Source organism: Rhinatrema bivittatum, chromosome 3 (genome assembly GCF_901001135.1).
Source record: "Rhinatrema bivittatum chromosome 3, aRhiBiv1.1, whole genome shotgun sequence".
In the NCBI taxonomy this organism is placed as follows: Eukaryota; Metazoa; Chordata; class Amphibia; order Gymnophiona; family Rhinatrematidae; genus Rhinatrema; species Rhinatrema bivittatum.
Window position 1 is genome coordinate 301,197,935 of NC_042617.1, and position 12,722 is coordinate 301,210,656.

Consider the following 12,722-nt stretch of genomic DNA (forward strand, 5'->3'; position numbering starts at 1 on the left):
GGGCACAGGAATTGAACTTTTTTTTTTTTTTTTTTTTAATAACTCTTTATTTAAATTTGTGCATTAAATACACAGAAATACATATGCAAAACAATTCCACAAGAAGTGTAAAAAAAAGGATCCAGCATATCTTAGCAGCAATAATGTAAGCAAAGTAACAATATTCTACAGCCACATAGTGTAAGGTGCCTTCTAAAAACCACATGCAAGAAAAAGCAGAAATGGAATCCCCAGAAGTCTTTACAGGTTAAGCCATATGCGGATGAGCTGTAATGTAATCATAAGATGGCTTCCTGACAGCATTACATTTAAACTGCTCATGCCGCAGACTGTAACGGAGTTTTTCTAAGTCAGCTATAGTGCGCACCTGTTTTCTCCAATAGTCAAGACAAAGGGTTACGTTTCCGAAAGATAGCTATGGTAAACCTGGCAGCTGGTAAAAGATGACCCACCAACCGCCTATGCTTCCCTGGGACTAAAGAGTCATCCCACCTTCCCAGTAACCCTAGACGAGGGGACAGATGGATAGAAAGCTGTAAGATATCTGCTACTTTATCTGCCACTTTTTCCCAGAAAAAGCTGAACCCCTATGCAATGCTACCACATATGGATGCATGACTCTCGCTCTCCGCAACCCCGCCAGCATTGCGAACTATCAGAGAGGGCGATATTTGCAAGATATACAGGTGTGCGGTACGTTCTATGTAGCAGCCGAATCATGAACTCAATACGACGTTGGCAAATAGAGCTGCGGCGAGCGTTAGTCCAAATCCATTTCCAGGTCTGGGGTGTATAAGCAGTGCCCACATCATTATTCCAGCTGTCAGTTAAAGCCTGGGGAGTAGTAGTACCCAGGTTGCCCTGAAGAATACCTTTGTATTAAGAGAGAAGTAGCTTTCCCAGAAGCATCCGGGTCGGATAAATATGTGAAGAGCCCAGGGGGCTGATCAGGAATTGAACATTGTCATCTGCACAAGAGCAAAGAGCATTGCCATGTAACCACCAGGCCTTCCTACTATTTATTCTCTAAAGAGAGTGTGTGGTGGCCCCCTCTATCCCTGCTGCTCCTTGACTTTCACTGTTCTTGCTTCTGGTGAGACTCTCTTTTTTCTTTCAGCTCTTCAACCTGTCTGAGAAACGTCATGACATCAGCAGACTAAATCCTAAAGTGAGTGGTTGTATCCTCTAACCTCATCTGGAAGCCACCATTCAGCACTAATGTGACATTCCTCCATGAGATCTATCTACTGCACCTCACCCGTACACACCACTAACCCTCCACTCCTTAATCGTAACATGTACTTCCCACAACTGTAGCTGCATACCCCATAGCTTTACTTAAACACTTCCTGACCTTACCTGTACGTCCTATAAACCTTCCCAGAGCCACCTAAGTATACATTTACATTCCATATATACACCCTATAATGCTAACTGAATATATCATACCTTTACTTGTACATGCTATAGCTTTACTTGTATACCTGTCGAACTTGTATCCTTGTCCTTCAGCCTCTTTAATAAGGGCATTTTTTTCTTCTGCCCTCTGCTTGCTTTGTTTAGCTATACGTTCCAACCCTAGATATATATATACTCCCCCGTTTCAGCAGCTGTGTCTGTGTCTTGAGGCCTCAACAGGGCATAGCCAGGTTGAATGGATGTCAGCACTGCTGGAAGCAGGGCAAACGTAGGGTAGGGCCTTTCTTGTTTGCTCTTCCTGTTTTCCACGCAGCGTAATCTCTGAATTCCTGCGGCCTAGGTGCATGACTTTGGCTGGCCAGACCTTCATGCTCCTCCTCTGGACAAAATCTGCTCCATCTGCAAAGCTATAGAGATGTGGTTGAACTCCGACACGCAGCATGTGGTGGTCCTGCACTGCAAGGTAAGAGGTATGGATGGGATTGACGGGATGCCGTCTGGGTGGGAAAGGGTGAAGCTGAGGCCTACACTGAGGTGTTCTTAAGCTATTATCCAAGGACCTTCCCTAGGAAGGCCTGTACATCACAGGAGCCAGTTGAAAAGCAAAAGTGCCACAGCAGAAAGAGATTTTCAGCTGGCAGCCTTAATGACCATCCTTGCCTGAAGGGGCCACACTAGCCTGGGATCAGAAGGGGCTCCATTCATATTTTTTTGGTCCTGGGCATCAGCCTTGCATCAAGCCACTGTTGGAGCTCACCCTGACCCTAGAGGGCATCACCCAACTCCAGGGAGAGCCAGGAGTTTATTTGGCTCTGCACGTTGTCCAGCCTATGAATGCCAGCAATTTCTTTATGAGAATATAAACACGATATCACCTCTAGTAAATCTTCTATTGATATTCCTAAACACTTTTTTCAAAAGGAGAAAATCCCTCAACATTGAAAAACAATCTGCAAAATCCAAATTTTCATCCAAAAAAGAAGAAATTTTAGGGAAAGAAGAGGAAGGTTTCATACAATTTCATATCATTGCATCCAGCAAATGATTTGCATTTAATGCAAGAATGTCGGTATATAAAAGTTAAAAATAAATAAATAAATGGCAATTTTTAATCATAAACTGACCTCCAACCCGTGAATACTTTTTCTATTTTTTAACGTGATCGAATTTTTTAAGTGAATAGTGACTTAAAACTCTTTCTTGAGATTGTATCTACCCCACCCTTCCTCTTCTTTCCCTAAAATTTCTTCTTTTTTGGATGAAAATTTGGATTTTTCAGATTGTTTTTCAATGTTGAGGGATTTTCTCCTTTTGAAAAAAGTGTTTAGGAATATCAATAGAAGATTTACTAGAGGTGATATCGTGTGTATATTCTCATGGTATTTATATCCCTCGTAAAAGATAGTTGTGCATTGTGTCTGTGGTCTCTTACAGCAATTTCTTTATGGCGCGAGAGGGGAATTCAGTCCCCAAAGGTTATTTACTGCTCTGCCAATGAACTGCAGCCTTGCTGTAGAGGGGCTGTGGGCCCATTCCTGTCTCCTGGGATGCCCTCTGTTCTCCTCTGTTCTTTAGCAGTAATGAAGCTGAGAACAGAAACACTTGCTTCAGGTGTGAGTGGGCAGGGGAGGAGTGGCAGGTCTCTGGCTTGAGCTGTTCTGATGGGTTTTGGTCTCTGTCGTAGGGGAACAGGGGGAAGACGGCTGTGATCGTGGCTGCCTACATGCACTACAGTAAAATATCTGCCAGGTAAGCAGTGAGCCAGAGATAGCAAGGAAAGCACACTCATGAGACCCAGGGGCCCACGAAATGCCACGAGGGTGGTGTGCGGAGTTTGACAGGCTCCACGGTGTTCCTGTTGGGGGGGGGGGGGGGGGGGGGGTCATGTGATCAAGCAGGGACAGGCATGTGATTTCCGGCTCTGTTTTTTTTTTTCTCCTGTTTGTACAGCGCAGATCAGGCCCTCAGTACTCTTGCTATGCGGAAGTTCTGCGAGGACAAAGTGGGACCCTACCTCCAGCCATCCCAAAGCAGGTGAGCAATGGACGTGCATTAGGTTCAGAGTTTGGGATAGGTTGAGGCTTAGGGAAGAGAGGAGAGGGAGAGATGAGGGGGGGGGGGGGGGCCTAGGAATGGGAGGGCAGGCAGAAATAAAAAAAAACCCCCAGAGAAGGGTGGGGGCCGGCTGTGTGTGTTTGAGCACAGTAGAGAAACCCATGGCCATGAGAAGAGCTTATGGGGTCCATTTTAAGCCGCTGTCCGGTCAGCAGAATTAGCCGGATAAGCTTCTCCTGCTAACATTGATAGGATATTCAGTGGCACAACAGCATGGAATATTCCCAACTATCTAGGACTGCTCTACGGCACAACCAGAGTTAGCCAAATAACTTATCCAGCTAACTAAACTCTGCCGAGAAATGCCCCCGGAATGCCTCCAAGTTATCCAGCTTAAGTTTTCTCCAGTTGACGGTTTAAGCCGGATAACTTGGAGGCGGTCAGCCAGCGGGGATGTTCATATCTCACCGGCGGTTTGGAACCATGGATAACCATGTCTCTACCATTATCGATTACATGAATAAATCACAGCGTGCAGGGCTGCTGATTATCTTTTAAGAAAGAGCGCTATTGCCGAACAAGACCGCCCGTTTTCTTTAGCTCTGACTTTAGGCAACAACGGTTGACGCTGTCATGTCAGCTAGTGTTATGATAAACAAAAAACAAAAGGGACCTATTACCCCCATCCCTTCCATTTTTTTGGAGTTTTTTTTTTTAGAAACTAGAAGGAGGAGCATCAAGCAGCAGCAAGAGCAGCCTCAGACAGGTTGGAGCCTTGCTGCCGAAATCTAAATTCAGTAGTATTGCTGGGCATTTCTTAACACCCTCCCGTGCACCTTGCAGTCTCCAGCCCCATTTCCACCCTCGGGTTTCTCCTCCTCCACCCCCCCAACACCCGTCCCAGCCCTTGATCCATCAGTCGGGTATTTTTTTTTCCCCCCCTGGTACGTCACAGGCATCTGCTCCCTCTCCCTGGCAGGTACATCACTTACTTCAGTGGCCTTCTCTCGGGTGCAATAAAGATGAGCAGCGACACCCTCTTTCTGCATCACGTCCTCATCCCAATAATTCCAGACTTCGAGGCCTTTGGAGGTAAGCCTGGGGGTCGGGGGAGGAAGGGTGCATTCCAGAGGTGATCAGGGACAGATTCAGAACAGCTGGAGGGATGTGCACCCCTAACGCTGCAGGAGTGCTGGGGGACAGAGAAGACATCAGAGGGACAGTTCTTTATCATATAAAATTAGCAGTATGGTTTTATCATATGCAGATTCTCTTGCACCATATCAGAATTGTGTTAGCGATATTTTATCACGACCGTAATAGTGTAACAGTGTTGATATGATTTATATCCGCATTAAGTCATAGGAGCATTCTGTTCTGCAATGTACGGATTATATATTATTAGCATTTTGTTACATCGTGCCCAGATAATTTTATTCCATTGGCAGAAACGCAGTGCGCCATATTCATACCATGTTGTATCGGTCATGCTGTTGAATAGGGGGAAAGGAGACCAGAGCTCCATCGAGCCAGACCTTTTTCTGACTGCCTGGCAGAACTCCTTATGAAAAACAAAACAAAAAAAAAACCCCTCTGCATCTGTAACCAATTCTGGAGTAGCATGAAAAAAAAACAAAACCCCCTCCCTCCTGACCACAAATATGGCGACCAGCTGAAGTCTCTGCATGCACCCTTTAGTCATTGTAGCCACTCACATCGTTTTCCTACAGAATCTTATGCAGTTTTCTTAGAGTGCTTAGCGCTCCAGCCGTGACTGCCTCCACTGACATAAGGTTACGCTTCCTGAGTAAAGAATCTTTTCTATTGAAGGTGGTGAAAGCTGCCTCCCCATGGGCTTTACAGGGTACGGCTTCCCTTATTTGCTTTGTTGCTTCAGGGGTAAAAAGATCCTCTGTGAGATCACTGTGGGAGCCACTGATTTTATTTGGGTGGCACCATTAAATGATAAATTCATTCTACTTTACTTATTTATTTACATTCCGCCTTACTTCAAAGCGGATTACATTCAGGCCCTGTAGGTACTTCCTTGGCTGTTTTCTTTTTGTGTTTTTCGGGTATCCCTTCAGTTTCCTCCTCCTCCTCCTCCTTTGGGCTTCCAAGCTCTGTTGGAAGTAGGGGCTGGGATCTGATCCTTGAGCCTTCAGCCACCCGGAGAATGTTTACCCTGTTTATCCCCACTCCCAACTCACTTAGCCTAGGTATGGCAGTGACAGTCCTTGGCTGGGGTCGTGCACCTGGGCTCCTTCCAGAATCCTGCAATCCTGGGCTCTAAAACTGGCCACCAGGTGTCGCCATTGCATGAGGACAGGGGCTCCCTCCGCCCAGGGGCTCTGAGTGTACTACTGCTGCATCCCTAGCTCTCGGCCCACTCGGGGACTGGAAGATGCGAGCTGTGAAGCAAAGCTAGGCTCTTTTACATGGCAATGAGAAGCACTACCACTGAGCCATCAGGCTGGCCCTACTTGGATTTTCCCTAATGAAAATGTCCCTGGTTTGTACATTTATTTTCAGCACACATAAGCCCCCGAGTTGACCTTTTTTTATTAGTTCAGTGGCTCCTTATATCCTGTTTTAGGATGGGTGTCCAAAACTGAACACCAGTATTCAAAATGTAAACTATTGGAGGTCCTTAAATAATGAAAGAATGACATCTTTGCCCTTTGCCACTCCGCCCACCCAAGCCTGTACCCAATAAATGGTTTTCCCCTATTAAACCACCTTTGTAACTTCTTTGCCCCTTTGCCTACATGATATTTATATCTCCGTGTACATTTGTGCATTTACAGTTTTAATTACCTCTGCAAAAACACCAGCACTGCTACTTATTCCTTTCTGGAAAACGCTGATAACCATGGTAAATAAGAACAGTGATCCAAGCACAGACCCCCCCCACTACAGCGCTGGCATCCCACATCTCGCCACCTTTCTACCGGAACATCTACTGTTAATCCCAATCCCCCTGCACCCGGTTCCTCACCTCCTCACAAATAGCATCCCCTGAACACCATCATCCATATTTTTAAAATCAGTCTTGTATCAAACATTTTGGCAAACTCTAAGTAAACTCTGCCAGTCTTACTTCCTCTGTCCTCCTTAACTGATTACTGAAATTGTAAGCTACAGTGGTCGCACAGCCACTTCACTCCTTTCCTATAGTAGCCTCGGATGTGGTCAGCTGGTCTCAGTGCCTTATTAACTTTGACACAGGTCAGGACTTTCTGTACCCACCCCTGGGCTGTCATTTCTTTAAAAAAAAAAAAACCAAACAAACAAACCTAAAATGGGCTCAGTCCCTCTAGAGAACTTCAGCATGCATGCGGTCCATGTTTTCCACTTGCAGTTTTCGGCAGAAGGTGCTGTTGAACCTGCCTGGTGCATTGTACCCTATATTTTGAGCATTATCTGATGACGAATGTCCCCCGCTCCGTTGCCGATTGGCTGTTGATCAGCTTATATCCGCTCCTGGGATCAGTTGGTGCCAAATGCTGCTCTCCACAGGTTGACGGCTGCTCTCCTCTTCCTAGGCTACTGCCCCTTCCTGAAGATTTACCAGTCCATGCAGCTTGTCTACACCTCTGGAATCTAGTGAGTGATGGCCTCGTCTCATTGGTTGGGCTCTGGTCACATGCTCAGGGCTGTGGCTCTTGGAGGTTCTGGAACGGTCTCCGGGGATCGTTCTTGTGCACACAGCGGCTTCTCTTTTTACAAAAGCTCGCATGGGCCAGGTGCATGCATGGGCATCACACACGCTTGTGCAGAGACACCACGTGCATGCTCGGACATCGCGCATGAAAACATTGTTCTTGATTATAGGCTTTAGCGGCTAAGGGAGGGCAGTGACAGGCAGTTTCTGTTATGTGATTTCTGTTAAACTCTCTCTGTTCAAATCTGGAAGTATCCTCAAGTTTTTTTGGGGTCAAACTACAGCAATGAATAGATACCGCCCCCCCCCCCCCGCCCCCCTCGTCCAATTGTGCCTCTTCCAGAATTTTTGAAAGTGAGAAATACTCCAGATTGGAAGTAACTGAAGCCCTGAAGGACAGCAAGGGGATGGGGAAGCCAGAGGTGTGGGGAAGCCAGAGGTGTGGGGGTCTTGGATTTTTAACGTATGCTCTTTGTTTAGAGGGTGCTGGAGGGGAACGATTGGGCCTGGGGGAAGGAGAGGCACAGAGTGGGGCAACCTCCTCACCACATCTCAGTTCTTCTTAGTTACCCTGTAACTAAGGGGTGGCCCTTCCCCATCAGTTTTTGTCCCACCAGTAAGCCCATATTGTTTCCTTCTCAGAAGGCTAGTGGCCAAAGTGTACACTGACTTACCAACTACCCTTGCAGTGCCAGATTAATTCTCTCAGCACTGGATCACCCCTGTCCTCTGTAAATCACATTCTCTCCGCTTTCCCTCCACCACCAGTACACAGAAACCACGCCAGTTATACCCTTCCCTGCAGTTTCTGAAGTTGCACACTCTCCCCCAGCATGGATTTTCTGAGGAATTTCTGTCTGTCTTTGCCGTTTTTTCTCCCCCTTCAGTGTTTCTTTTGGCAGAAGTGCCCCTGGCAATGGGAAACCACAGCTCTGCATCACTCTGGAGCCAGCCCTGCTCCTGAAAGGGGACATCATGGTGAGTGAGTCTGGGGGTGTCTGGGAGCAACAAGATGTGACTAAAGAGTCTGTCAGTGGGTGGGTCCAGGGGGCAATAAGCCAGGGAATGCTCCGAGAATGGCACTGTGACATGTTGCAGGCGGGGTGACCGCCTGACTTCAGGTCATATTGGAGCGGAGGAGTAGCCTGTTGGTTAGAACAACAGACTGAGAACTAGGAAAGCCAGGCTTCAAATCCTACTCCTCCCACCGATGATCCTTGTTACATTTGGGAAAGTCACTTCACCCGCCACTGCCTCAAGTATAAATTTAGATAGTGAGCTGCCTAGAGCAAGGCATTACCTTCTCTTCTTTAACTCACTTTGAGCTTGAATTTAGTACAGGCCAATACAGAACGGTGCGCTCGCCTGAGTGCACCATTTAGCCCCCGTTTGGCCACGCTTTTTTGACGCGTCATTATTACCTCTTATACTGTAAGGGGTAGTAATAGTGTGTGAAAAATGCGCGGCCAACCCCCCCTCGAAACTAATAGCGCTCATCATATGCAAATGCATGTTGATGAGCCTATTAGTTAGTCACCTGCAATACAGAAAGTAAAATGTGCGGCCAAGCCGCACATTTTACTCTCAGAAATTAAGTTAATTTCAGACGGCACCGGGCAAGTGTACAGAAAAGCAGAAAAAGCTGCTTTTCTGTACACCCTCCGACTTAATATCATAGCAATATTAAGTCTGAGGTCCCAAAAATTAAAAAAAAAAAAAAACTTCTTTAAAAAAAAAAAAATCTGCCTGCGGGTTGGAAAACGGACGCTCAATTTTGCCGGCGTCTCTTTTCCGAACCCGTGGCTGTCAGCGGGTTCGAGAACCAACGCCGGTAAAATTAAGCGTCGGTTGTCAGACCCGCTGTCAGCCGCTGCTTCCGCTAATAAGGAGGTGCTAGGGATGTGCTAGTGTCCCTAGCGCCTCCTTATTCGCAAGGGCCCTAATTTAAATAAAGAATTGCGTGCCCAGGAGCGCCGGCTCTCCCACAGAGTTTATTGAACGGCCTGAAAGGTAGGTAATTCAGTCTAAAATCTGGGGGGAAAATATCCTTATGGGAGAAGGGACCTAGTCCTGGTTTTTCAACTTTTAAGCTTGTCATGTTAAGGAACATCTCGAATGCCTTGAAATCGGTGCTGAAAAATCAAGGCTGACTTAGGGCTTCCTTACTATCTGGGATCAGGGGCTCAACAGAGCGCTTCAGGTCACTGAGGTTAGGCTGGGCCATTACTTTCTGTCCCATTGCATTCTGTTGCCCCACTTGCACTAAGAAAAGAAGTAATAATCTTTGTGGATGCTTGTGTTTGCTTCCTCTTCCCATTCCTGCCTAGGTGAAATGTTACCACAAGCAGAGCCAGGGCCAGGACCGGAACGTGGTATTCCGTGTGCAGTTCCACACGTGCACAATCCATGACTCCAAGCTGTGGTTTGCAAAGCACGACCTGGATGATGCCTGGATGGGTGAGTATGTGTGTCGGGCAGCTGGAGGTCTGCATGTATTTTGTACATGAACGGAAACAGAGGTAGGGAGGAGAATCCATACGCATCTGAGTGAGTGTACGAAACAGCATGAGTGCAAATAACTGGGAACACATGTAGACTTTTAGATATGTGGGAAATACAGGTCAAACCAGGCCAATGTCGGCCTCTATGCCGAAATTTTCATAACTGGAAAAATTCATTAGATTTTTTTTTTTTTTTACCTACGGCTTTGGGGAAAATTTGAAAGAAATCCAAACTGAAAAGCTGTTAGATTCACTTTTGGAAAATTCAATCAGGATGATGACATCGCATGAGCTTTTTTAGAAAGCTGAAACAACTTTAAAAAAATCCACTCCCACAAACCCCTGTTTGTCAAACCAGTTCCATGAAATAATAAACCTTTCTCCCCTCCCCCGCTCAGGATTGTTGAGTTGTTCAGCAACTGTGTACTCCAAGTATCTCTTGACCCAAAATATCATAAACAAGTCCAAAAAGACAGGGTCAAGAATAAAGCTATATGTGACTCGCTGGGATCATAGGTAGGTAGCCCATATATTACAGCAATGACACCAAAGTTTCAATCATATACCAGGCTGTTCTCCACTACCCAAATGTCTTTTTAAATTCTTTTTTGGTTCTTCTTATGCAATTAAAAATATTATGAAAAATGTCTCTTTACTTTCAGAAATATCAAAGTGCCAATGTATATAATGTTATCCACAGCATTCTCTCTAATAAATCATAGCTGACATTATAGAGTTCATAATCCCACTGTGTATTATACTTAATGCTTCTGTTATCTTATAGTCAATAAAATGAGACTTAGCTTCTGAGTCTTTAAAACACCATCCGAATGCAAAGCGATTTTGTAGCCATATAGGCAGGAGATGTTAAACAACTGACACTGCAGTATTTTGATGATGCACTATTGTCTGCCTCAAGAATCAATCAAATGATATCTGTGTAAAAAAAAAAGAGAGAGAGCTGTTAACTAATAGAACGACTTTACCAGCTCGATCTTTGGTGTCAGCTTTTTCATACGAACCACAGTTTTAAATATTTCCCAACATGGCTGCCATGGAAAGACGCAAAAGCGTCCGGTGACTATGTGTATATATACGTCACACCAACCAATGAGGCCCTCAAAGTGCAAAGATGTCGTACCACTGATTAATAAAATACTGCCCACTCTATTTCTTTAATACGGCCTATGGGATGCATAGGCCTTAACAAAGAAGCAGACATCATTGTCCATTTTTATCTATATGTTATTGTCTCTGTATTTGGTGAGGATCTCATTGTGTGCTGCATGTGTGACTGAAGTGAGATATTCTGCTTATGTGTAGTTTTTGTGTAGGGATCTATAGCAGCCTAGCTTATTCTGTTTTCCTAATATGTGTATTGGTGTTTTAGGGCCTGGTGTATTATTAGAAGTGTAGGCATAGACTAGTGGTTAGAGCAGTGGGCCACAAGCCAGCAAAACCAGGATTCCTATCCCACTTTGGGCAAGTCACGTTACTGTCCATTGTGTCAAGTGCAAACACCAGACAAAAGCTGAATGGAACAGTTCAATAACCCAGACTTTCTGCAGAGAAACAAATAAACAGAAACATAACCATTCCTCATTAAACATCAAACAATAATATCAAGAAATATAAAACATCAATCATAATAGTAAAAATATACTAATAAAAATGGGATGTGCATTCATTTGCGACAAAATAGGAAATAGATATTTCCTATTTTGTCGTGTTTCGGGGGGGGGGGGGTGGTGTCGCCGAAACGATAGGAAAACCCATGAAATTTCGTGTGGTTTTCTTATCGTTTTTTTTGGGGGGGGGGGGGTGCCGGCCATCCATTGCTCCTACCATGTGACAGAGGCCAGCCAATGGCACCGATAGCCCCGTCACATGGTAAGAGCAAAGAGCCACCGGCGCCATTATGTTTACTGGCAGCTGATGGCCCGAGAGCGGGAGATTGCTCCCGGGACCCCCACTGGACTACCAGGGACTTTAGGCAAGCTTTGAGGGGGTTGGGAGGGTGGGGGATTGTAATTAATTAAGGGTTGGGGTGGTTTGTTTTTTTCGTTTCGGGACAGCCGAAAAAAAAATCTACCGAATCACGGGAAATTAAATTTCCCACGGCGGGTTGTTTCGGTTCGGCCGAATCACATCTCTAAAATATTTAAAAACAGCTCATAACTTGAACATACAATAATTAAAATCTAATATACAATTTTTTACAAATTTCCCAGACTCCAATAAAATATTGCAAAATTGCAGACACATCAAGCAGCATGCAATAATTAAAACTAATAAGGATAAAATAACCCCCCTGCTCTCCATCCCTGGGAACTGTTTATTTCCAGTCACTGTGAGACACACAGGAGCTCCATCCCTCTCATACACACACATGTTCCTCCCTCTCTCATACACACACATGTGCTCCCTCCCCCTCTCTCATACAAAGGCCCTCCATCCCATACAGACACACACACACAAGTCCTCTACTCCTTTCTCTCACACACCCAGGCACTCTCTCCCTCTTTCTCATACACACACACAAGCCCTTCCTCCCTCCCTCCCTCTCATATATACACACACAAGCCCTCCTTCTCTCTCATACACACATACAGAAGCCCTTTCTTCCTCCCGCTCATATATATAAACACACACACACACACAAGCCCTCCCTCTCTCTGATACACACAGGACCTCCCTCCCTCTCACACACACACACACACACAAAAATATTTACACCTGAAACTGAAAAAGGAAAAAAACAGAACTGCAATGTGAGGGAGAGACCCAATCGGAAGCTCCCCCCCCCCCCCCACCGATATCACCAGGGGCAGCTCAGACCGTTGAAAGGCACCCTACCACCAGGTGCCGCACGCCGAAGGGGCACGACAAAGGGGCCCTCCCCTTTGTGCACCCCTTAGTGCAACCTGTAGTGCAAATGCCAGTTAATATCTTTGCAATTGAATATCTCTCCTTTGTTTAATATACTTCCTGTTATCCCTTTTTTGCTCAATTGTTAAAAATCTTGCATTTTGAGCTTTTGTAAACCGTTGTGATGGCTTTTGCGAATGACGGTATATAAAACT

General features: G+C 45.5%; 1 protein-coding gene across 8 annotated transcripts in view; it reads left to right on the forward strand.

Annotated features, from left to right (window-relative positions):
• The window catches only part of TNS2 (tensin 2), a 146,321-nt gene that overhangs the window by 75,779 nt on the left and 57,820 nt on the right, over positions 1-12,722 (forward strand). For all 8 annotated transcript variants that reach the window (XR_003855568.1, XM_029595050.1, XM_029595052.1 and 5 more), the window contains exons 8-15: positions 1,118-1,168; positions 1,760-1,882; positions 3,104-3,168; positions 3,370-3,453; positions 4,454-4,566; positions 7,020-7,080; positions 8,026-8,116; positions 9,466-9,595. Coding sequence is in view for 7 of the 8 variants with exons in the window: in XM_029595050.1 (XP_029450910.1) it covers positions 1,118-1,168; positions 1,760-1,882; positions 3,104-3,168; positions 3,370-3,453; positions 4,454-4,566; positions 7,020-7,080; positions 8,026-8,116; positions 9,466-9,595 (718 nt within the window). In the remaining variant the exon portion in view is untranslated. The remainder of the gene's footprint in view (positions 1-1,117; positions 1,169-1,759; positions 1,883-3,103; positions 3,169-3,369; positions 3,454-4,453; positions 4,567-7,019; positions 7,081-8,025; positions 8,117-9,465; positions 9,596-12,722) is intronic.